Source organism: Sparus aurata, chromosome 19 (assembly GCF_900880675.1).
Source record: "Sparus aurata chromosome 19, fSpaAur1.1, whole genome shotgun sequence".
NCBI lineage: Eukaryota > Metazoa > Chordata > Actinopteri > Spariformes > Sparidae > Sparus > Sparus aurata.
The window spans coordinates 14,138,385-14,164,978 of NC_044205.1; the positions used below are offsets into that span (position 1 = coordinate 14,138,385).

The 26,594-nt window shown below is 41.4% G+C and overlaps 1 protein-coding gene across 9 annotated transcripts in view; it reads left to right on the forward strand.

Annotated features, from left to right (window-relative positions):
* Positions 1 to 26,594, forward strand: part of LOC115570329 (trichohyalin-like) — a 101,934-nt gene that overhangs the window by 37,651 nt on the left and 37,689 nt on the right. For 8 of the 9 annotated variants that reach the window (XM_030398817.1, XM_030398816.1, XM_030398825.1 and 5 more), the window contains 8 exons: positions 11,935 to 12,102; positions 14,434 to 14,613; positions 20,604 to 20,687; positions 21,067 to 21,234; positions 21,415 to 21,498; positions 22,254 to 22,421; positions 25,480 to 25,710; positions 25,794 to 26,024. In XM_030398817.1, coding sequence (XP_030254677.1) covers positions 11,935 to 12,102; positions 14,434 to 14,613; positions 20,604 to 20,687; positions 21,067 to 21,234; positions 21,415 to 21,498; positions 22,254 to 22,421; positions 25,480 to 25,710; positions 25,794 to 26,024 — 1,314 coding nt within the window. The remainder of the gene's footprint in view (positions 1 to 11,934; positions 12,103 to 14,433; positions 14,614 to 20,603; positions 20,688 to 21,066; positions 21,235 to 21,414; positions 21,499 to 22,253; positions 22,422 to 25,479; positions 25,711 to 25,793; positions 26,025 to 26,594) is intronic. The other variant, XM_030398818.1, reaches the window with a different exon arrangement.

Consider the following 26,594-nt stretch of genomic DNA (forward strand, 5'->3'; position numbering starts at 1 on the left):
AACCGGTGGTCCCAGTGCAAGAAACAGAGGGGGCTCCACTTTGCCGTGACAAACCTTACTTCTGATCAAATGCTACAGAGCCATAATCATGTTTGTGCCACTGAATTCTTTAACCTTTCCATGACCCCGCTGAATGCCAGCGGCCCAATCATAGAACCTAATTGAATCTGCTCGGCGGCGCCCCCCCCCGACTGATGAAAAAATAAAATTGGAGGTGAAAAATGAATACAGCAGCAAAGAGAGAGAGAGAGAGAGAGAGAGAGAGAGAGAGAGAGAGAGAGAGAGATGGAGGGAGGTGATGCTGAAAGTGGTGGTGGGAGGGGATGTGGAGGTGGGGTGGGACTTCAGTTTTATAAATACACAGATGTGCTCACAAACACACACCCAGACACGAACACACACAGTCACACCTTTTTCAATCCCGCAGGAGAGTGGGGAGTGGGAAATGACAGAGAGAAGAAGGGAAGGAGGGAGAGGTTGGGCCCAGGTTTCTCATTACCCCCTCGGCCCATTCGGAGGATATTCCTATAAGATAATCTGATTTATTTGCAATTTTCCTTTAAGCGGCTTAGTGTTTACCTCCAAGATTAATATTTTTCTCTGTTATTAATATCAGACTGTAATTAGGAGTGATGTGTCTCGCTTGGCACAGTTCCGTGGCCGCCAGGCAGCTCGCTGGATGAAACTCTTGTTGCAACTCTGTGATCCTGTTTCACAAGACAAAAAAAAAAAAAAAAAGAAAGCGAGAAAAGAGAAGGAAGTTTTAAAAGGAGGAAAGAGGCTGCAGGGCGGTGATGCAGAATTACAATTGCGGCATACCTGTCTTTGTGTCTACGGGTGTGTGCGCTTTTGTGTGAGCCCCGTCTGTGGGTGCAGGACAAACATGCGAGTGTGTGTTCGGCTGGTTTATGTGCGTGCGTGTGTGACAGTGTGATGGTGCCCTCTGATTGATAAGGTGTCTGTGCCGGCTGCAGATTGCTCTTGCTGATTGCTTCTGAGAGCTCCAGCTGATTTATAATCAGAGCAGGATGAAGGATTGAGCTGTGGATTGCTTATCTGTTTAGCCCCCCTCACAACATAAACTGACAAATTATCATGTTGAACACACTCACGCACACACACACGTAGGTGCACGCGGGCACACGTGAAGAAAAAAAAAAAGTAATAATGTGGACCTTCTTATTAAACACACGCAGACACACTATCATATAAACGTAATTTTGCGGGGACACACACACACACACACACACACACCAGCCGGCCACACGGCACGTAAACAGGTTTACTCATCAGCACAGTCACATTTTCATGATTGCCCAAAAGAGAGCAATCACTTGTTTACATGTCAGCATCAGATGCAAGTCAAGTTAAGTTGCAATTAACTTGTTTTATGCACTTAGAGTTTTTGATTTGCTCCATGCTGAAGAATTATTTGGAAGATTCTGCACCAATGATCAAGGGTGTGGTTTTTTTTTTTTTATTTAACACACATCTCTTTTGCTGATTTTTAACAGCTTCTGCATCTGCATAATCACATCCCTAACGTCTTCACTGCGGGAAGAGTGGCTGAAAGTAACAAACACAGACTTTTTTTTCGTAACAGGTGCGACGGATTATGACTGTGTTTAAACTATTGTATTTATGTAGTATAACCAAAGTAGGTGTTTGTTGTTTTTCGATAAAGAGGCTGGCATATTATGTGAGACTAATTCCACTTGGCAAGCCAGAGTACAAGCCAGCAGGTTTAAATGCTGACAGTTTTAGTATGCCCTATGGCACTGTGACAGTTCTGTGAGAGAGTGTGTGTGTGTGTGTGTGTGTGTGTGTGTGTGTGTGTGCGTGTGTGTGTGTTTCTCTGCGTCTTCCTGTCTTTCTCTCTCTTCCCAGTCTTACCTGTCTGTCTGATCATCTGTTACTTTCTCTCTCTTCACCACAGTTGTTTGTAAATGCGCAGTGACAGAATCACGGAAGAAGCACAAAATAAAAAAAACACAAAGTACAGGGGCACTTGTTATATACGCACACACACACACACTGACGAATGGCAGCAATTAGATGGGGAAACCAAGCATGTGAGGACAGAGGAGCGCTGAGGGGCTGCAACCGCTGTACGGAACGTGTGTGTGCACGTGCTGTACGTGTTTGTGTGTGTTTGGAAGGGTTTTTATCCTTCTAATGCGCCATCCATCTGTCTAAATATCAACACTGTCTCATATCTCACCGGACAGTGGCTGTGGCGGGGTGCAGTGCGTTGTGGGGCGTTTGCAATCAAGGACCAAATGAGAAATACACTGGACTACAACATTATCACTTTGCAAAAATTAATTGCTCTTGGGACTAAAGCTGGAAGAAAAAAGGCTTCTGTTTTTGGCAGCAGCCACACTTTCTGTACAAAAACATTAGGAAAACGCTACAGACAGAACAGAATATAAATGCTTGTACTTTCTGTTTTCTCCTGCTCTGGTTCCATGAGTTGTTTAACCTATTGACACTGAGACCTTGAGTTTTCTTAGTCCCTCTACTCGCTTCCAATTGGAAAAATAACCTTCCAGCTCCAGTCGGAGCAGCAGCCACTTCTCATCTTTCCTTTTTAATGTGAGAATTCATCTGTTCAAGAAGTTCCTCACAGCCGCCCCTAAATCAGTGACATCTGTATCAACTCCAATTGCTGCGTAATAAACAAACTCTATATTTCCTAGTCCCCTGTCTTTCCTCGGATTTCCCTGTTTTTATTGAACATTTTCATGGCTTTTTTTCACCCACATATTGCCATAGGTGCAATGTACAGGTAATACAGTCTCGTCTCTTAATCATTTTCAGGCCTTTCTTTTATCTCCTGTTTCATATTTTTTCCAACCCTGTGTGAGTGCTGGATGAGACAGCAGCGCTGAGCCGCATATTTGAAAGTTACTTTTCATAATATACAGTAGTCAAGTAATAAAACAAAGTCAAGTCAAGCCAGATTTATTTATATAAAAAGATTAAAGAAACATTGTACAAACTGTGTTCATAACAAACATTTTAGACTAACTCATATTGACAACACCAGTGGCTTGTTTCCCAGGCTTTACAGATGTGAAGACGGCTACACACAATCCAACTTTCCTAAAACATATCATGTGTCTGTCAGGGTTTTTTTTTTTCTTTTATTCCAAGTATCTGCAGAGGGTGTGATGTGTGTGGGAGCACATTTATGTGGGTTTGCGTTATTAACGGTTTTGCCTTCATGCCAACTTTTTGCATGTCTGATTTATTCTCTCCTCCATGGAATCGTGCAGATTTTACAAGCAGGTGAATGTGTGTGTGTGTGTGTGTGTGTGTGTGTGTGTGTGCGTGCGTGCGTGCGTGCGTGCGCAGATTTGTATTTATGACCAGAGGAGATGTGCGTTAGACACAGCTACTGATGAATTACCTCACTTCTGATTGCTTACATCACAAATCATCCCCACATTATAACCCTTCTCGTGCAAATAAGTGGCACTGTGCGTGTGTGTGTGTGCGCACGTGTGTGTGTGTGAGGTGTGCAGAGAGGGCATGAATACATGTGTCCACAAAATAATGCAAGCTGTTATTTACATATAGACAAAATGTACACGGTGAGTTCATATATTTAGCCCATGTATATTATGTGTGTGTGTGTGTTATGAATGAGTGAGTGTGTGAGTGTGCGTGTGTGTGGTAACCCTGTATCGCTGGCGAGCTCATTTCTCTCAGAAATCAAAGTTAAATGGGTCATCTATCATGAGAATATGTGACTGGGACACTTGTCTCTGCCACGCATGTGTGGGTGCGTGTGTGTGCAAATATGCACACAAATGCAAGGTGTGTGGTGCAAGGGCAGCAGATGTGTGCTTTTGCAGCCGTGTGCACCCTCTTGCGTGTGTCTGTGCGTGTCTGTGTGTGTGTGTGTGTGTGCGTGTACAGTATGTGGCGGCCACTTGTCTTTGCCTGTTCTATGATTAATGGTTTACATTGGGCTGTTCAGCCATGCATGTTTCTTGGTTTATCGTTTTATGCTGTCTCCAATTAAAGCTCCATAACTTGAGTGATGGCTTCACGCCAGTGTCCGTCAATAGAGGCCATCAGCGACCTTATGCATTCAGGATATGGAAGCCACACACTAACTAATATCCTCTTGTGTCGGAGCCAGTGGGCAGTCTATCTGTGTATGCGAATATGCAGATGTGTGTGTGTGAGTGTGTGGGCGTGTGTGTGTGAGTGTGTGCGTGCGTGCGCGCGTGTAAAGTGATAAATATCGATTTTAACTGATCTAGCCAATAACCCTCTCAAGTAAATCTAGTTTAACTTCTTAAAACTGTAGCTTAAAACAAATGAAATGAATTGTCAGAGGGGTAAAATAATACCACTTCTTTAATTTAATCAATATCAATCATCAAGTCAGTTAATCGTCCTGAACAAGTGGAATCTCCTCATCTTTCTTCCTTTCTTTAAAGTCTTTATGCAGGAATAACTAGAGTAATTCATGCAGTGTATCTTTGTGTCACCATGAGCGTGTGGAGGCCTGTCTGTGTCAGGAAACTGGTAGGTGATACATACGTCTGGACACGTGCGCTCGCTCATGTGTGCACCACGCGATCATGCACGCGCGACGCAATATCATTTCACGCAATATTATTTCTCATATAGCCGTAATGACATTAGGCCGATATGTTGATTATACTGTCGGCAAACAGCAGCCTGCTGATTGGGTTAGCATATTACCTTATATCACATCTCCCCATTCATCCCTTTGTTTTTTTTTTTATTGCCCTCATTTTTCCAAATCACTTCCCACTTCCCCAGTTTCCTGGGCGAGGTTCCAGGCTATGCAAGCAGGTGATGTGGAGTAATATGATGATGGGAAGGCACAACAATGCAAGAAAGGAGAAAGCTAGAAGCCGAGAGCAGCTGTTGTTGTTGTTTGTTGTTACATGTCTTAACGGAAGACAAAGCCTAGTTGTGGGGTGGCAACATGTTAACTTATGTGCAAATACAAAGGGGTTAATGAATATTTAATCACGCTGACAAATAAAAAAAATGTGTGTGTGAAGATTTCTGTCAGCATGTGTTTTGAATAAAGGATGGAGTAAAGTGCGAGCAGAAAAATAGGGTGTGATTTAGTGAAGACCTCAAGTAAGTATGGGGGTAGGGAGGCAGAAGGCAGAGAGATATTTCAGACTGGGCTACTCAAATTGTTAGAGAGAATGAGATTTCATTTGTGGCTGGGACATTGAGTGATGACACCCGCGGTGTGTGTCTGTCTGTGTGTTTGGTGTGGCTGCACACACCAAATGTTATATTAAGGTATGTATGTATATATGTGTTGTACAAACTGCAGGGTCGCTCTCGGGACTGCTTGTGTGTTTTTTCTCTGTGTGTCTGTTACCTTTTAAACATTGGCCTATAAGTGGTACAGCTTGGCAGCAAAAATCCAAATCATGAGGAAACACACTGCAGCCGTATAGATTCACCTCTCTGCTTCTTCTCCCTGGCCAACATGTACACACAAACAGTCATATACACTCAAACATCACTATTAACTAGCAGGAAACAAACACTACACAAAATGCTGCGGGCAATATTTATGGTACAAACAGAGACTATTGGGCACGAGCATGTCTAACTGTCAAGATAGGAAATTTCACCGCAAATTACCAATGGCGTTATTCGATATTTGCACCGCATGTGCAGGTAATGATTTAGCCATGCGTAGTGTACAGTAGGACACACAGGCAGCGAATGGAAACAAGATAACAATAACAATAACTCACATCAGCCATCCCTAATATATAGGCTGCTACACCATGTCACGGCTATATGACACTTGAAGAAAAATGAACCGTGGTTATCTGGAAATTAAAAAAAGGGGGACTGATTTAATATTCAGCCGTGGCTGAAGGGGCTGGGGGAAGGGAAGGAAGGTGGACCTATGGATGGGGGGTGGGATGAAGACGGAGGAAATTAATCAGTGGTATCATCTCCATGGGAGTTTAGCTAACCACCGACCTCAGCGCTTTATCAGCCTATGAGGGAGCTTCTGCTGTCGCTGCTGCCATAACAAACCTAACCCACCAAATCACCGTGCAGACACAGACACACAACGATCACACATTCGACTTACTAGCCCATCACCTTCAGACAAGCTGTGTCATCAATAGTCCCACTCTGCTGTGTTTGTGTGTAGACTCAAGTAGGATTTATGCGTGTACGTACAGCAAGTGTAATCTCAGTGCATACTATCCTTCCATATGAATATAGGCAATCTCATTCAGTCAATTAACCCTCACCTTAATAGAAATTTAATTACTGACAAAAATGACACTTGATGACAGCAATCGTGGACATTCATAAAGTATCCTTCATGTTTATGACAGATGTGATGTCAAGGTTATGAAGGTGTTGGGCCATTCTTATGTGAGTGGTATCATCATATTAAAGGAGACACATTATGCTAAATTTTAATCAAATCAAATCAATTTTATTTATATAGCCCAAAATCACAATCACATTGCCTCAGTGGGCTTTACAATCTGTACAGTGCTAGCATTAGGTTCATCATTTTATTTTGGGCTACGACCAGAATGGGTTTACATGCTTTAATGGTCAAGAAACGCATCCATTTTTCAAACTGTCCAGTACAGCATGACTGTATTCCCTCTACCTGAGACGCTTTGTTTTAGCTCCTGTCCCCTGACACTCCCTTAGATAGATAGATAGATAGATAGATAGATAGATAGATAGATAGATAGATAGATAGATAGATAGATAGATAGATAGATAGATATGCGTCAATCTTTTTTTAATGATACACATTACAAATTGTAACATACATGAATGTAGAATATTCAAAATCTTCGGAGCAATTTAAAAGTTATATGCCTTTGAGAAGCTTTCGTTGACAACATATGTTGACCTCTGGCTTTCCGTGTGAAAATAGATCATACAAATATTTATAAGCCTTATAGCACTTTTCATAAGAAGGTTACAAGGTGCTTCAAAAAAAAAATTATTTAAATTTTAACTGTTCTTTCATAGCCCTTCAATCAGTTATTTCCACCCACGCATTTTGCACTCTTTCAATTATACAAATTACCATTGCTGCTCGAGCCTATTGAGCTGTACTTTTAATTCAAAGGCACATTGGCCCATTGAGGCGCAAGCACTGACAGACATGCACACACAAACACCCAACTACACGCCACTTGATCTGCATATCATTATACATTTGATTGCATGCCAAGGTTTCGCTGAGAAAGACATCAGAGTCAAATGGAGCGAACATGTACACAACACCTGTAGGATTTGTGTGTGTGTGTGCGCGGCCGTGAGAGAGGCAGCTGTGAAATCTGCACCTGTTTAATTGAATTAGCCTTGTTAATGTATTCACACTGGCTGCCAAAAAAGCCTGGATTTAACGAGCTCGTTAGACCAATTAGTTAATTAATTGTCTGTATAGCGGCGGCTTCCCAAAGAGCTGCGTCTTCATTATCTGATGGCTGGTGCCTGTTGGATCATTGAATAAGAGCTGATAATGCATTGCTGTCACACTACACTCATGACTCTGTGCGCGTGTGTGTGTGTGTGCTTATGTGTCTCCACAAATATCACATATTTCTACGCATACGTGTGTGTATATACAGAATGTATGGTGCGTTTGGGTGCAAAGCATTCATGCACAGGCATTCATGTGCAGGTCAGGTGCATGCATGAATGCTTGTGTAGCAATATGCATTCGTCTTTGTGCGTGTGTATGGGGGGGGGGGGTTAGACTCAGAATATAGCGGCCAATATCAGTGTGCATATTGCAGTGAAAGGTTATGTGGGGGCCGTCACTCCCACAGGTAAAGACAGAGCAGTCCTCCTAGCCACTTTCTAATCTCTCTTTTATTAGAAGTTAATATCTCGCCTGCTCTTTCTCACTCCACACTCCCACCTGCTTAGAAATGGCCCTGCTCCATCTTTTTAATTCAATTATATTAGCCACCTTCACTCTCTCTCTGTCTCACTCTGTCTCCCTCTCTCTCTGTCTCCCTCTCTCTCTCTCTCTCTCTCTTTCTATCTCTCTCTCTCTCTGCCCATAACTCTGCAACTCACACTCGCAATCTCTCTTTTTTCTTCTGTCTCGTCCCATCTCACCCCTCCTTCCTTTGTCCTCAAATGTTCCATTTCTATTCGTAATCCTAGATGGAGGATAGACTTTGGTCAATCAAGGATTTGCGCGAGCCACTCTTCCTTTTCTCCTCTCCTCCACCTTGGTGGCAAAAAACATGCGACAGCTGGGAGGAGAGAATAAAAGGATCGGAGACAGGAGGAGGCGAAGGAGGCGGGGGGCAGGAGTTAAGGGGAAGACCCCAGGGGTGAAACTTTAATTGCTAAAGTAATGAGACTTGATCAGATTGAGGTTTCTCTCTCAATAGGGACTCTACTAATATGAAAGTCTAAGGCTTAAGCTCTAATTTGAAATAAAATCACAAATCTGATATTCTTTCTTCAGGACTTCCAGCCAAGGTCCTATACTCCCCCACTGGAGAATTAAGACTTTACACAGACCACATGGGAATCTTTAATCATCTCTGATGGTGGCAGATTTGGAGATGAGAAAAATCACTGTGATGTATTAATTATGTAACAATATTATGGAGTTCTGAAAGTCAGTGCCGCACAGTCCTTGGGCTATAGGAGGGATTTTGATGGACATTTTGGTCTTTAACCAGCTGCATCATGGTTAGATAACACTGACCATATCCTGAGTGGGATTGTGGAAATACAATATACTATTTTTATTACATGAGTAGAATACTGGACCCAGTGAGTAAAAGAAATGCTTATGTTTTACATGTTTCACTAATGTGACTTTAATACCTGAGCACACCAGATCACAATTGTTAAAAGTTACTGATGAGAGTTTATAATGATTTGATCTTTAAGAACTAAGATAAGAGATTATTTGGAGATGAATCACAGCCCAAAATAAACCGTGGGTGATAAAACTCACTCTTAAGAAATAACAAATGTTAGGTTTGGTAGCTTGACACATTGTTGGTTATCTTACATGGCTCTACATGTTACCCTGCATGTGCTTTGCCATGGGAGGATCCAGGTCACCATTGCAACAATATTCACACAGTGCTGCATCAGCCATTAAATCGTTAGCTTTCTTTTGCACTTGCTTGCGTTTGTAAGACAAATATAGCTACAGCACACAACTTTAACTACCTTAAAGTCCCCATGAAATTACTGATAGAATGCTAGTTGATTAGACATGGTGACATGTTTCCTATAAACAGAAATGTGCGTTGTACAGTAATGCGTGATGTCTGGTCCCTTAGCAACACACTGCTTTGGCGACATTCCTTTGATTATTCGTCCATGGTAGCATCATAAAATAAAGGAAGCGTTTATTGGACGAAAAAGGAACGTACTCCCCCGAGTCCAGGATGAGCCATCAAAGTCTTTAATCATTTTCGAAGAAAGTTACAAAATAAAACAGATCAAAAAAAAATTTTCCGACATTGTTGGGCCTGATACTGGTGCATGGGTGAAAAATGGAGCTAGACAAATTTAATAAAAACACTTGAACAGCAATTTTGACTTCATGGGAACTTTAATTTAGATACATATACATACGTGTTAGATCTGCTAACTAGTTAAACAGACTGTCCTTAACCTTTCACTTGACGAAGTTGACATAGTTCTACTGATAATAGATTTGTTAAAATGGACTCAGATGTGAAACAGAGTGGCGGAATGTGGCATTGAAGTGCCCAGTTGTGTAGTTTTCCTGAGCGTTTCTGACAGAATGTTTTATATTGCTGAAAAGGCCTGACTGGGTTTCCTGTGTGAATGTGTATGAATCTGACCTGCCCTGTACGAATTTAAGTTTAGCAAACTACATGGCTCTGCCCTGATTTCTTGTGAATATTTGTACTCACTGAGAATCGGCAGGACCTTAGACCCTTTTTTATGTACATCCTCAAGCATATGCTTTGCACTTTTATTAAGATATATAGAAATGGATTGACGGTAGTAATTACAGAAGATTTTTATGCAATATTTAGATATACTATATAAACCATAATGTCTAGTGCATATAAAACATCCTAGCATGAATTGTAGTCAGAAAAAGTACAGTAAAACAGTTACAGTAGCTACATTTGAGGAGAACTCATTGTTCTAACTTATATTAACAGTAATGGTAATAACATTTAAAATGTTTTAAATTTGTACCCTTTTGCTTCATAATCATTTCTCACCTGAAATCCCTCTCGCACTATAAATGGGTTGCCACAAAGAGGACTTTGTCTTATGTAATATGTTGAACTTGGCTGAAGCGCCTGGAATTCACACATTATTGTCGCAGTTTTGTGAAACTTATTTTATTTCCCAATAGTCACACTAAAATAGGTGGAATATCCAGATAAAAGAGTCATTTTAATTCAGTGTCGCAATACTGGCTGCCCCATTGCTTATAATTGTTACCATCCATTAGCCATGCTGTAGATGAGTTAACTGCGCAAAAGACCATCTCTAGCTCGCTTTTTCAATAGTTTGGGTGAAATATGTACTGGAGAGTCTCGAGAGCCATCTGAAGGAGGCAGAGGTGGGCTACATCAGTGCCAAGTCCAGAACCAGGATCTGCTGTTAGAGGAGGAGACGGGAGAGAGAGAGATTAAAAGTTAAGAAGAATGCTGCGCCGACTGTACCCACTGTGTGTGTGTGTGTGTGTGTGTGTGTGTGTGTGTGTGTGTGTGTGTGTATGTGTGTGTGTGTGTGTGTGTGTGTGTCTCTGTGTGTGTGTGTGTGTGTGTGTGTGGTGTGTGTGTGTGTGTGTGTGTGTGTGTGCGTGGGAGTCTTTATTGTGTGTGGTTATGTTTTCATGTGGTCTCCCTGTCTCATAAATCTTAAAATCGTCCAGTCCAACATGCAAGGTTGTGTATTTGTCTAGTGTGTATGCATGTGTATATGTAAATGTGATTGTGAGTTTTGTTTGTGTGTTTGTTGACTGTCTGTGGAGCCTCCTTACTAATCCAACACAGGGCTCATTTAACACAGTGCTAATGAATAGGGGCTCTGATTTGGCGAAGGGCTCTGAACCACAGGCCCACACACACACTCACATTCATGCACGGGGTGAGGAGTTCAACCACTGTCTGCTTCCTTAGACATAATCAGTCCCTTTCCCCCAATAATCACTCGAAGCACTAATTTCTGTACAGTAACACACAGGAACAGTTACTTTAGTTTTTCAAGCTTCATTCTGTGTCAGTGAAAATGATTCTGTAGATTCTTTTTTGAGGTTGCATGAAGGTGTGCAAGTACAATTTGGCGCTCTTTTTTCCTGATGGTACTTCAAAGTGTGTACGTCTCATACATAAAATGCATATTGTATTGTAAGTAGAAACCATAACTGTCATCAAGGTCCAACAATCTCCTTTAATTCAATCAAACCTTATCCCTCCTCAAACTCAACGTCCCTGTATCAAGTTGCACCCACCCGTTGATACCAGCAACCTAAATATGATTTTTCCCCATGTATTCTGTCCCGAGAGACAAAAAGAATGTCTAAAAACACTATATCTCACAATGTTAAAGAAAGTGAGAAAATAAATCCTGGATTCGTGCCTTTTACCTCATCTGCACCAACAGTCTATTGTAGACCCACAATAGCCTCCTCCATTCAAGTTTTGTGGAAATGTGTTTGGTAGTTTTTTTGTAATTATGCTGACCAACCAACCAAAAAACTAACCAAACCAACCAACCAACAATCAGACACAGGTTAACACATGACCAAGGTAAAAGTACTTTTTACTAATACGTCGGGCAGCAGGATCGAGATGTTGGGTAGGTTTGGTTTGTCAAAGATGTCGGCATATGTGAATGTGCGGTAAAGACTGTTCTGTTGTCCATCTGTGTGTGTGTGTGTGTGTGCGTTAGATGAAAGAGCGAGAGGAGCATGTGAGGCACCTGGACCAGGATGTGGTCCGTTTGCAAGCCACACAGGACTCTCTGAAGAGAACCTTGGCTGCAAAGGAGAAGCACACACAACAGCTGGTCCGAGACAACACACAGCTTAAAGAAAGCTTGGCGTCACTGCAGAGTAAAGTAGGTAACATACACACACACACACACACACACACACACACACACACACACACACAGACAGAAGGGGAGCTCTTCTTAAATAAGGAACAGAATTGGGCAACCTTCTCTAAATCAAATCCAGTCAGGTACATCAGGGAATTCTCCTCATTTTTTACTTCCTTCACAGTTAATCATCCGTCCTTCTTCCCCTCCTCCTCTGCCTTCCCTCGCTCGCCCTCTCTCCATATTTAATAACTCATCGCCACCATCTTAGCTCCACAGAGGGTTGGCTCATTGTACAATAAAAAACCGTGTTCATGTGAATATCACTTAGCCAAGAGAGGGGCGCGGGAGTGGGGGAGGGGTTGACCATTATTTGTTTCCTTCTTTAATCCATTCATTATTTTTCCTTGTAGCTTGCTTTCTTTCTTTCTTTCTTTCTTTCTTTCTTTCTTTCTTTCTTTCCTTTTCTCTCTCATCTCCCTTGTCCAGTCTCACCCTCGCCCCAATGAGAACCAATGGGTAATGTATGGGAACATTAAAGAGTCATACGCATGATGAATGGAATGGCCTTTAGGTTTCTCTCATTGTCCTTTTCCTCTCTTTCTTGTAATTCTCTCTCTCTCTCTCTCTCTCTCTCTCTCTCTCTCTCTCTCTCTCTCTCTCTCTCCTTGTGTCTTACTCCCATACTCCCGCTGTATTTCTTTCTCTCTCCTTCACTCCCCCCTCCTCTCGCCCCTCTAGGTATTTCAGAGTGGCGCGTGGCAGTGATGTGTTTTAGACTTAAATTAACCCATTTACTGTGTCCTTGACCAAAGCGAGTCATTTATTACTAGTGTTTTAGTGGTGCGGGTTCCAACTAAACAAAGTGTATTCAACATGAAAGTGCATAAGTCACTTGACTTCCGGAACTCTCTTAGATGCCGACTTCATGCCCTCACTTTTCAAAAACTAGATTAATTTATCTGTCAACTTACTGACATCATTGAAGAATTCTGGAGGTGGCAGCAGTTTAAATGTGATCATTTGAACAATTTCATCCTCAAGTGCCGGTACACACTTTGCATATTGAAAGTGCCACAGGTTTGAGTGGGGTTAAAAGTAGTCTGTTTTACCTTCTCCTTTACTGATAGAAAGGTTGTTTTTACAGAATCAAAAGTAATATGCCACTGCAAAGTGTTACCTGATACAGTAAATACTGTTACAGTACCACAGTACACGATTGAGTTGAAATTGATTGGACACAATTAAACACGAGCCCACATACAATCTAGTACAGACTAGATGCATTGAATGATTACACCCTTATTGATACTTTTACAGACTATGTATGATTAGATTTTTCCAATATAGCCTGACCGCTTTATTGGGTGGCCAGTGTTGTCAGCCAGAATTGGCCTATGACAGATATTTCACTTGAACACACCTGTAGAACATCCACACTGAAGAGGTTGCAAACCTGGAGGTAGTTGCGACTGTAGTGGACTATTTTTTTCACTGCAGTATCTTTGTCCTACAGCTCAATGGAAACAGCACAAGCATGGCTAGAAGTGGGGGAGAGCTCGATAGATAATGCCATAATGCCACAGTTCCGACTTGACCCCTGGGCCATTGCAGTGAGGAAACCAACTGAGATGCTGTGGCACTCTAAGAGTTCAACATGTTTATTTTACAGAATCTGGTTAGAGCAATGCCTTCATATTTATTGAAATTTAAAATGAGACATGTAGAGTGAAGTGTTTTTGATGCAAGGTCAGTATTTTAGCTAAGATTCTATTATTTTTCCTGATGGAAACATTCATAGCACATGATTTGTTTAAGGACAGTCTGAAATTGAAAAATCCAGTTTTTGCCCATTCTGGCTATCATAATGGTCTAATTTGCTTTTCTTTTTATGGAAAACATTCCTCTCAAACCTGCCATGGGGTTCATCAAAGCAATGTGGTGTTTTCCAAGGACCCATGTGAATGAAACCATATTGTTTCTCTTGTCTGATAGGGGTCACGTCCCAAGGTACAAGAAGCACTAGTCTACAGTTAGTGTTACCTACAACTTTATGACATGTAGTCAAGCAGTTTTATTGGCCCTGAGTCTTAGCAGTAACTGTAGGGTCTCCCAGCCTGGCACAAAGCCTTTATGGTTTTCCTTCTCACTGCTATAGAGACAGAGCAGGGGCAAACCTCCCTGAACTATCCTTTCTTCTTCTGTTTGTATCTTGTTGGTTCTCCCTTTTGCCTCCTCAGCTCTCTTTACAGCTTTCTGCATGCATGTGACCGTGACTCTCAGCTTTTGGAGAAGGTTTAAACCTGACATATCCCACGTATTCTTCTCTCTATCTCTGCTCGCCCTCAGTTGCAAATGAGTGAGTGCACGTTGACTGACATCAGTGAATCCTTGGATCAGACCAACACCATCCTGAACACGGAAAGACAGCAGAGGCAGCAGATCCAGGAGCAGCTGCACAATGCCAACAAAGAGACGGAGCGTCTGCAGCAGGAACTGACCCACATGCGTCACACCACTGAAAAGAAGGTGATTGGTTTCCTACTCAAGGTCTTCATTCTGATATTAAAGTATATACATTCTTTCAAAACTTTGCAATGGTATTGTAATAGTTAAGTGGGACAGGCACATGTGTCTTCCCTGTTGTTGTATTGTTGATGCACAATCTGCAGGTTTGCTTGCTCACAAGGTCAAAAAACATTTTCTGCACAGAGTGGACAATGTCAGAGAAAAAAAATGGTTAAACTGAAAACATGCAATTTCTACAGGATGGAGATGAAATATAATATTCACTTTAATGTAATGCATTGTCTTTTCCCACAATGGGGCTGATAAGAAGGGTCGCACAGGTGAGGGATTCATTTAAATATTCAATTTTCAAATGTAATATTCTCTGTGACAGGCATTGTCTATTTCTACAATGGGGCTGATAATAAGGTTTTAGATAATGGGTAATGGGATGTTCTGATATTTAGAGCCTTATTAAAAACACACACTTTTGACGAAGACAGACTTGACAAAAAATGTGGATCATTCCGCTAAAATTTGATTTTTTTATTTTATTTTCCCAGCTTGGACTATGGTGCAACAATAAACTGCACATGTTCATATTTTGTATTGCTTTTTAGACCATCTATCCTCTGCCCTTTTTGCCACCTATCAAAAGCTTATGTTATTGCTCAGGGGTTTGTATTTAACCTTCAATTAACCAGCTTGGAAAGATACTTTTCATGAAGCCATTGATGGAATTTCAAGGGCTTGGATTTATAAAAAGGAGAAGCAACACGTGAGGTTTAGTCCTTTTCACTGGCAAGCCTCTTCACTGACAATACTCACTGCAGAATATTTTTAGGGTTAGGGTTAAGGCTAGGATTTTGGTGGCTATCATTTCGGGCATTGTTGGAACAGTCTCACAGTTTATAGAGTGCACATTTAAAAGATTAGATCATTTAAAACTTATATTATATGACAGCCGATGAGTTTTGGTCAAATTACTCATTTTGATTAAAAATTATAGAGCATATTTTTGACCTCTTTTACTTCGATCTGATGGAGTGAGCCTTAATTCAGTTGTCATCCTGCATATCATGACAGAACTGCTGCATCAGGATTTCACAACTCTTGTAGGATAAGCTGTAAGAGATTGGTCAAATATTTGAGACTCTATATGCACATGTGTATTATGTGAACATGAAGTTGCCTATGATGATGCCAAGGGATGGATCATCATACTCTGTACAAGGATCTGGTTTCAGCTCCACATCTGGCCCTGCTTTATGCACTGAGACTGTTCTTTCTCTGATCTATTACAAGCTCTCTCACTCTCTCACTCTCTCTCTCTCACACACACAAATACCCACACATACCCACACATCGACACACACATTTACAGCTTTGCATTCACTATTACTCCCTTCAGTCCCTCATCGTATGGACAGTAGTAGCAGTAGGTGTGTGTAAAAGAGAGTGAGCGTGCCTGCTCCCACTTGAATGTAAGCAAAACCGAGAGAACTTCGTGTTAAGGATTTTCCTCTGCAGCCCTAAATGTCCTTAATACTGTCAACGCGCTCTCCTTTGTCTGAAATGTACTCTGCTGATTCACACTCTCCCCCTCGCACTTAGACTCTGTCGCTCAGAAAAAAGATACGCTGTTTGCCTTTTTCTATAGAGAGAAGGCAGTCCATTTTTTTCACATATAATTCTCTGAAACTGCTAAGACGTAAGATGAAGTAGAGGAGAAGAAGTACTGGTCTGAGTTGAGTCGGGAGAGGGGGGTGGGGGGGTGGTTGTAGAGGTCAGACTACTTGACCACTCGACGGCTATATCGGTCTATATCTGTGAGGGTCTATTTAACAGTGCTCTTCTAATCAGTGGGAAACTGGTTTCCCCCGCAAAGGCTCAGATAGGAAAGAAGTCAGCATTTACATGAACAGTGGTACATTCAAGTTGTTATCCTATTTCATTTTAGTAGTGAGTTTCCTTTTATTTCAATCATTAACATTTTAAATGATCCCTGACTAAACACTGATTTTTATATTCAGAACACATCCCCAGTTCAGTTATGAGAATGCATCAAAAATAAAAGAGGAAGTTCACTAAATAAAAGCAGATGTTTGCATGTTTTTTCCCCCAAAAATAACATTTTAAGCACAAAATCCTCCTTAATGTCTTTTTAAGCCCTCATCCTTTATTTATCTGTATCCCTTTTTACTAGTTCTCTGTCTCTATTAGTAGTTCCCTCCATCTCACCAACACACAGCACACACATCATCATCATGCAAATGGCCAGATGTTGCTTTAGTTTTAACATGTGGTTAAAGTGTTATACTGGCCCAAACTCCCCCCACTGAGAAACTTGAAAGTAGTGAAGCCATTAACATGACAAGGGGCTTTGTCTCAGAGATGATCTGCTTCGTATTCTCAGAACCAAAAGTCACATGTGCAGTTCTCTGGAGGCTCCGTTTTTGAAGTTGCAGGTCATGGATGTACACCGGAGGGGATGGGCGGGAGAAAAAGGGGGGAACGAGTTAGACAGATGGATGGATTTAGTGTGAGAGGCATGGAAAAAGGGAGAGGGGTTGTAGGTTGTAGGGAGGAAGGAAAGTAGAGATAAGGGGAGACACCTTTTGATCCGGTGGGAAGAGCCGTCATCTCACAACAGACTGGGCCGTGGCCATTATATTTGGGACAGTTATTGCCATGAAATTTGGCCATCGCATCTTAGTTATGTTCAGGCAGGTTGAACAGCTTCTTCACACCAAAACTACATGTGAACGTTAAGGCCGTCACTTATGATGGGTCTCTCTATCCTTACAAAATCTCATTCTGAATATACCAGTGGGAGCTGCTCAATTACTCAAATCTACATGGAGACCCGTCAAAGCCAGTAAAAACCATGTGCAAGTTAAAGTTAAAGTAAAAAAAAAATACTTGCTACTACTTAATGTCTAATACTACTACTAAGTATTGATTACCTCGGTTCCATTGGTAACACTTTAACATAAGGTTACATCGAATCATCTAGCCCATCATGTGTTTGCCAGTTTGTTGCACTGGTATATTTTGCCAAAGCTAGCTAACTTTAAAGTTGCTAATGCTACCAGGACAGCTACCGGGACTGTTGATCGCTGACGAAACACAGATACCAGGTGATACCAACAGCGTTATACTATTGATTTACAAACCTTGTTACTTTGGACCTGATAAACATTTTTAAATTGTTGATTCACATTCTTAATAATGCTTTTAAGGAAAATAGGTTTACTCTGCACCTTTCTACAAGCTCTGTAGATGTATCATTGTAAAATGATGATTTATCTACTTAAAATTGATATCAATATGACCTTTAACTGATGTGACTAATAATCATTTACTAATGGTTTTCGTGTTAACTAAGCATTAAATAACAGTTTTTTTAATCTCTTAGGATCTTAATAAACATGTAAACCCTTGATAACTGTTAACATGAGATTGTTAACAGTTACTTAATGCTTCCTATTATATTAACAGTAGTAGCGTAGTTTTAGAAAAGGCTTATTAGTATGTCAACTAATGTTAGTAGCGTCTTTATAAACTATTTAATAATGCAATAACTAACTTAAGTTAACACAAACACAGTTAGACACAATGTTTAACGGTTCAATAACTGTTAGTGAATGTTTATCGCTGTACTAATATTATTGAATGCACCCTTACTGTAAAGTGTTACCATTTTGTTTTAACAGGATAGCCTGTGTTACTCATTTTCACTTCCGTGTGCTTGTAAGATGCAGCGTGAATGGAGTTGTTCATTGCGTGTTGTCCAATTATTTGATTTACTGTGAACGCAGTGTGTCTCTAGCCTCCCCTTCGGGACTTCAGTGTGTAAGAATGCACTCATAGTTCTTCTGTAATGTGCATTATGGTAAAAGAACTCAAAATCCACATTATCTAAAATGGACAAGGGCAGCCGGGTGGGAGTGAGAAAGCACAGAAGAATGAAAGGAGGACGGAAAGCGTGGTACAGCGGACTGTAAGCAGCATTGTGTGAAGGTTGTTCAAGCCTTCAAGGTTGGACTTGGACAAACATTGGTCCTGCTCACAATGCTTTACAACCGTCAGAATAGCTTACTGATTTTTCTCTCTCCCTGCTTTCGCTCTTGATCTCACTTATTGCTCATTTCTTCTCTTGCCTTGCCACTTCTGGCTTTCATCCCCCCCTCCCCTTGTCGCCAACCCCACCCACCCCCAACTGTTCAAATATTATTTCTCCCCCTCCTGTCGTCCTCTCCCCCCTTTTTTTCCCTCCTTCTCTTTATCTTGTCATTGCCTGTCAGTAGGGATTCTATCTGCGCTGAGTGTGTTGTGTGCGTGCGTATCTGTGAACACATTGAGACTGAGATACACTTAAGAGCTCATTGATTTAAAAATACCTTCGATATTGGAGGTCCCCTCCTGCAGATTCGTTCAGAAGCTTATCACACACGCACGTAGACATCCACGTAGAGATATGCATAAACCAAAGCTCCACTCCAAAGTTTCTCCCTAAACTTTGTGATTGACCTAGTTAGTGTGTCGTTTTGACAAGTTGTCTGTTTTGACACGACATCCTCCGGTGTTTATCAACATCCATTCTGCCTATCACACACTCACATTGGGAATTCACGCGCGTACACACACACATGCAAACTCAAAGATAAATCAAGCTAAGATTTAAAAAAAAAAAAAAAAATTGGCAGGAAGTAAGTGTTGTGTTTGCTGCGGGTAAGTGGAATGACTTGAATTTGTAACAGTAGTGACTGGTCTGGTCATTTTTTTTCTTTTGTCTGAGGTCCATTGAAATGCAAAACACAACCTGTATTATTCCTGTCCAGTGTTCCACCTCTTTACTACCTCTGCGAGTGCTTACATGAGCGCTCATTTGTGATTTAGCTGCTATGTGCACGTCGGTGTGTATGCGGTGTTCTTTTTTTTTTTCTTTTTCTCTCTCCCTCCCTTTGCCGTAGCTCAGGTTTAGTGTGTTTAGCGAGCCCGGACCGCTGACAGCCAGAGGTGAGAGGTCAAAGAGCCAAGTTAACTCCATCAATCCCCCTGGACAGTTACAAACGAGCCCTCAACTCTGGTCAAAACAATCCCTGGATCATGCAGGACGGACTGGAGGTGGGGAGGGAGGGAGAGAGCAAGTGTTTGGCTCGGGCTCTCATGTGTTAGTATAAAACGAAAGTGGAAACCACGTCTAAATCAGATGTGTATACCGGTGATAAATCTTCATTATTATTATGATTATCTTTAAATGCTGTGGAGACCAGGCTATCCCCATGTCTTATCCCCATGTTTTTCAAGATATCCAGAAAATAAAACAGTCAAATGTCCTGGTACCTTGTTCTCCTTTTATCTCATAAAAGCTTTGAAAAAAACCCAAAAACCTAAGCATCTCTAAAAAAGAAAAAGAAGAAGAAAAAGTAAAACATGAGTGCTTACAAAAATAGCTAAGAAACTTAAAAAAACAAGCACATAATAGCAGATACCTTGCCGTTTTGACTGACCCCCAACAGAGGAAAATCTTTACAAAATACAGACTCGGTAAATACATACAGAGGAGATAAAAAAAAAAAGTTTCCTGAGCAAACTTGTGCAGAAACGCACACACGAAAGCACGTGCAGACGTACACATTAACACGCACACTCATTTGGCATAGAATTGAAGGGGGTAATTAGGGGAGGTCACCAAGGAAACAGACAAACACAAGCAATTTTCAGACATACTGTATACTCACGAGATACATAAACAACCCTTTCTCTGTGGGTACCGTCATCCACCCACCACCACCGTTACCTAAAACACAAATATGAAAACAAGACCTGAATATTTTATCTCAAGTTTTGTAAACATCGACCCAGGTCCCCCTGTTTCCTGAGATACAGTTTGATGATCCGGGCAGATGTGATCCTTAACACAATGTTACTTTGTCAAAAAAAAAAAAAAAATGTGTCCATGTCCGACATCCTTCAAGCTGGAGAAATCTGTTTTTGTTTTCTAGATCCAGAAGAGGGAGATTAAGATGTGCGCTCTGGTGAGGGAGCTCACAGAGAGCAAGAAGCAGCACTCTGAATGTCAGAACGAGGTAAAATAGAAATGAAAACTAGAAATAAAAACAACAACCTCTTCATTATTCACAAAACAGATTATTTTTAATGCTCATGAGTCATATTAATGTTAACTGTGTTAAAGGGTTGATACTTGATTCCACTATCAAATAAATGTAGCTTTTGTTCCATTTATTAAAATAAAAATTGAATCAGAATTAATTTAATTAGACTATTCATGTATTGTGTATTAGATTATGTTGAGGGAATGTTGAGGTTTTGGGATGCCAGAATTAATATCATGTTATCACTCTGGTTTATTAGGATGCTATTTATTTTTTGTATATTTTTGTTGTGGGTGTTACTCAGAGAATATAGTACTGATCGAGTGGCTTCATTGTACCGCTTATTTTCCAGTTGCTCCACAGAGAGACGGCTTCGGAGAAGCTGTGCGAGGAGAGGGATGAGCTGAGAGCCAAGATGGAGGACTGGGGCAGAGAGTGTGTCCACCTCGACCAGACCAAAGAGAGGCTGGAGGCAGATTTGGCTCTGAGCCACGAGAAGCTCCACACCTTGCACCTGGAGGTCCATGTCTCTCTGTCTCTGTGTGCATGCGCTCATGTACTTGTGTGCGTTTGCGTGCACGCGTTGGTCAGAGCTATGCAGCCAAATCCTGCATTGTTAACCCAATATTCAACCAAACGCACGCACATTATGGGCTCAAATTCCAGTGCATGCAATTTATTTTTTATTTTCTTTGTGTAGGTTCGAAGCAGAGATCAGTTAATTCTGCAGTTAAGAGCCGAAATGAAGAGAGCTGAACAAAAGCATGAAACAACACAGGAACAGGTGTGGTGGCATGTTTTTGTCTGTATGTCGTATGCAGTTATAATATGGCTAGTCAATTACATATTTATGTCCATATCAAGGCTTTTCTGACTATAATTTAGGTTACTACGTTTTAAAAGATTTGTGTCCAGCTTAGAAAATATCAAACTTGGTTAATATTGTAAAATTTAAGGTCTCCCAGCTATGTTCCATGAAAAAAAGTTTTTGTTTTTCAGATTTTTGGGGATTTAAATTTCTCTCAGGGCTTAAACTCAATTGTAGGTAGCACTACAACGATTTCAAACCTGCCTTACTATTTTTTGTTTTTCCTTTCATATGCCGAGGCTAGGTTGAATGAGCACCCTTGTGTCTTTTTTTTTTTTCCAACGATGACCTGTTTTACACCCACAGAGTTGCACACATCCACTCGAGGGAAGTGCCCAAACCAGCAGTAGTCTTCTACTGTTGGCTGCTAAGCAGCTCCATTAGAGCAGTGGGAGGCATAGCACCTTGCTCAAAGGCTCCTCGAAAGTTGGAGCTAAGGAAAAGGGGAATCGTTACTCATTCATGTCTGCTTGTGCCCACATTTTCCCAGCTGGTCCTGAGACTAAACTGGGAAAGTCTCTGACTCAAGCCCGATTCCCTTCACTTTTAGGCTACTGCCGCCCCCTCGCTGTCTTTTCTATCTGTCTGTGTGCACGCTCTGTGTTCCTACATGAAGTTATTCCATTTCCGTCCCTCTCAGTTTTCCTCCCTTTCTGTTTCTTCTTGCTTAGGTGGCAGCACTGGAGGGTGAGGTAAGACACTTGAAACACAAGGTCATAAGGCACCAGGAAGAGACCTGTCAGTTAAACGAGAAGGTCAGAGATATCGAGTGCCTTAAAGACCAGAAGGAGAAAGAACAACTGCAGCTACATGGTCAACTCTGTATTAGTCAGCAACAGGTAAGGAAGAATCTTCACCGATCCTCTTCACCTGCGCTCATCTCCACCTCCCTTGCAGGTGAAATCTCTGGTGAAATCTCAGTTGAACTCTGACCTGGAAGCTGTCAAACAGGCTCGAGAGACTGATGCAGAGCATCCTGCTTCACAGCCGACTGAATTCTGAGCTCAGACAAATGCAGAGCAGCCTGAATGATTGAGAGTCAGAGGTCGGGAGGCTCAAGGACGATTTAAGTCAGCAGCACGTAGCCTCGGAAAAGTCTTTTGCTTGCTCAGTTGTCAATCAATTGAGCCGCGATACTACAGTGAAACAATCTATGGTGCTAATATAGTGGACAGCATAAAAAGAAAAATGGTATGCATTTATCCGTCTGAGAGCAAGTGATCTAAATCACAGCAGACAATCAAGTAGTCAGTCCACTGCCAGGAACAACAAACTGACCCGTTTCTGGCAGACAAGCTTTACTTTGCAGTCAACTTACATAGATTCCCATCTACATCATCTGAATTAACAAACAAGACAAGATGACCCCTCTGTTTGTCAACCTCTCACATCCAATTGGACCCAAACACGAGCACAGAGAGGGAAAGATAGATCAAGAGAATTAAAAAAAAAAAGAGAATAGTAGAATAAAGTTATTATCAACCGAGGGTCAACTTGGGTAGTCATGTGACAGCCATGAATGCTGAAACGGCAGGCCAAATTCGGGTCAAAGCGATTTGTCTTCCATCATATTTAATGAGGGTTGTTTGTTTCCCCAAAGCACAAGCTCCTGATTATGGTCACAAGAAAGCCGTGGTGTTCCCATTAAGCCTTGTTATAAGGCCTTTCATCCTGAGACAGAAAGAAATGCTAAATCCACCATTAGTGTTTGGACTGTAGGGTAGAGAATACATTAAGAAAAGAATGATGAGCATTTATTATAGATTAAGTTGGCATATGACAACTTGCTTTATGTTGTGTCTGCGACTTTAAATCTGTTACCTTGCATAACCTTGGGTAAAACATTCGCCATCACACTCTGAGTAAAATCAAGTGCACATGGGCTGAGTCAATGGTTTTAAACAGTCCACACACACACCTACACAGGTTGTTCAGTTTTTGACTCGAGAGCAGGGCATGAAAGTTGATGGTGCTCCTCCATCCTCTCCTCTGCTCTGGTTTATGTTTCTTTCTTCCTTTGCGTGAGCAAGTTCTCTACTCAGTCATGCTGCCTCCTACCCAGCGTTAGTCCTTGATGGGCCCAGCTAATCCCTGGTTAAACCAAGCTGCGGCGAACCGCTGAAATCTAACTAGTTGGCTGTCATTAGTTGTAAACCCTCGTGTTCTGATCCAGATTACAGCGGGATTAATGTGGATGAACTCGGGCTGAGTGTTAGAGCGGGTTTAACTTTCTCAACCTCTCTGCTTGAAAGGTGAGCTACGGTAGGATTCCTTGTGTAACACCGGGATTAGGCTTGGTTTCACTTCCTTGGTTCCTTTTTCATTATGAGCGAGGTTACTGTAGAGCAGCATGATATGTTACACCATTACACCAAACTAGCATCAATTTCAGTATTTTCAGGTACATTTAGTCATGATAAAGCATAATTTCAAGTGTCCTGTTTCACTGATAGATTTTATGGGATTATAATGATGATGATGATGCTGTAATGGTTTCAGTTTATTCATCCTTCTTCATGCGCGCATACAATAAGTTAGGGCAGTTACTTGCAACCTTCCTTGCATTCACTTGCACCCTGGATAGACTTTTTTCCCCGAGTTAGGAAGTCGCTCTTCCGACTTCAGTGTTTTCATGAGCTTTTTTAAAGATTTTATTAATGACTTTTTCATGTAGATGAATCATTTAAAGGAACAAGGCTCGTAGAATGGCGCAGAACTAAAGTTTGATTGTTTTGTTTGCGTCTGTGTAAGAATTCTGACAGTTGGTTCCAGCTTCTACCAAGGTTTGTCAGCCAATAGTATGGCGCCGTAGGTGTCATAAGGTATCTGTGTTCTGTCAGCGATCAACAGCTGCCGGTTTGTGAAAAAACTAAACAGAAGAATGGTGGAAATCCACAGAATGCACCCAGAATACCATACTGCCCAAATGTTTGCCTAGTGCAGAAACTGGCAACCACCAACCAACCACACCGCTGTGGCGAATGCACTAGAAGGGCGGAGATGGAATGCCGCATTTATAGGCTGAAAGAATAAGATATATGGTATTGGTGCAAAATGTTATCCATTTTGCACCAATACCAGTTTGTTTTTAGAGATCATGATATGGACATAGATGCTTAGGGTAATTTATAATTATTAAATTCCTAGTGACTTTTTCAGTGGAGTACTGTGCAAGTGTATTGTTTAACTGTGAAATATCCTGCCTCTGTCACATATCCTTGTCGCACGTGTCTGATAATCACATTTGATAGGTCACTGCAAAAAATGTATGTATGTCAATCAATATACCATGTCAGAATATTTGACATGGAATTGACACCAAAAGTCGAGCATCAGCCAGGCTCTGTCTTTGATTTTGTCCTAGAATTGTTCCTACACCAGTGCATTCCCTAAAACCATTTAAATGTGGCATTATCAGAACTGTTATCGAGATTACCCCAATAGATAACTTTTCAAAGTAACCCAGGTCACCCTACCTGGACGACAACTAATGGTTAAAATCTACAACCACATTACAAATTACTCATGAGCACAAAATTGATATTCAATATGTGAAATTTTTCGCCTACTTTTTGACTTTTTGTTTTGAATTGAGGCAGTGTTCACATGAATTTTCCCAGTTGGAATTTTTTTACAGATTTTTTCAGCACCACATAAATGCACTAATATATAAACAGTAACACTCCACACTTTAACAGTTGGCAGCTGTTCAGTACATTTTCTTAAGAGCACCTACAGTATACAGTACATGAGTGAGTCCAAGTGTTTTTCTCCTTTAAAAAAACAGCACGTCGGTCACTCTACTAAACCTTCAGGCTACGGCTGTTCCACTTAAATAAAACACAACTGTTTATTCCCATCAACGCTGGCCCTTCATTTGACTGCATTTGCTTTCAGGTCGAGACATTTGAAGGGAAGCTTAAGAAGCAGGAGGTTGAGATGGAACTTCTTCATCAGCAGCTCAAAGGAGCCAAGGAGGAGCTGAAAGTTGCCAGTTTGCAAGCCCAGAGGCAGAATGAAACTGCAGCCATTTTTAAACAAAAGTACACAGCAGCTATAGAGAAGGTGCATAGGGTGCAAGGGCAGGTGGAGGTTGTAGAAGAGGAACTACGGTACTCACGGCAACAGGTAGACAGTTACTTACATTAATATGGTATATTGGCATTATTGGCTGTAACTTGCTTTGAGACTTCTACCATTGCCTTATTCAGCTAAGAGATTCCCAATCAGCAACTCATTTGGTGAAGGAAGAGCTAGCTGAGATGGCGCAGCGGTATCAGGAAAAGGTCGGCCAATGGGAGAATTCACAGGAGGCTTTTGACCAGATGACGGACGAGCTCCAGGCCAATCAGAATCTACTGTGGGAGAGTCAGCAAAAAGTGGACCACCTGAAAGGCCTGATAGGATCCCTGCAGGAGCAGGTGGACACACACAAACAGCAGGTCAGGATAAGGACGGACAGACAGAATACATACATGCAGGCATAAATACACGGCCAGCACTCAGGTTGTTGTTGATTTTTCTGTGGAGATCCCTATTTTGGAAGACTGTGTTTATGAGATTTAAAGGGGACCCATTATATATGTAGTTTTTTCCTACAGAAAAACAGAGCTCCTTAAAGGCCTTGTCAGTAGTCCTGCCCTTAATTCCGTGACTTTGTGACATCACACAATGTCACAGAGTCACACAGTTGCGGGATTAATGCATCGCAGCTAGTTTGTCTTGTAAGAAGTGATTTTGCGCAGCTACTTGGTTGTTGTTGGCCGGCTGGGTCAGGGATGTGTGAGTTGACCAATCACAGCAGACTGGGTAGTCAGGAGGGTGGTCCTTATAGTGACAGGAGCTAAAAGAGAGCTTTTCAGACAGAGGGGGAACATAATGCTGCAGCTGTAGACAGTATGAGAAAAAATATGTGTTTTGTGAGCATTAAAGCATGTAAACCCCTTCTACTATTAAATCAAAATATAAATATGAACCTGAAAATGTACATAATGTGTTTCATTATACAGACT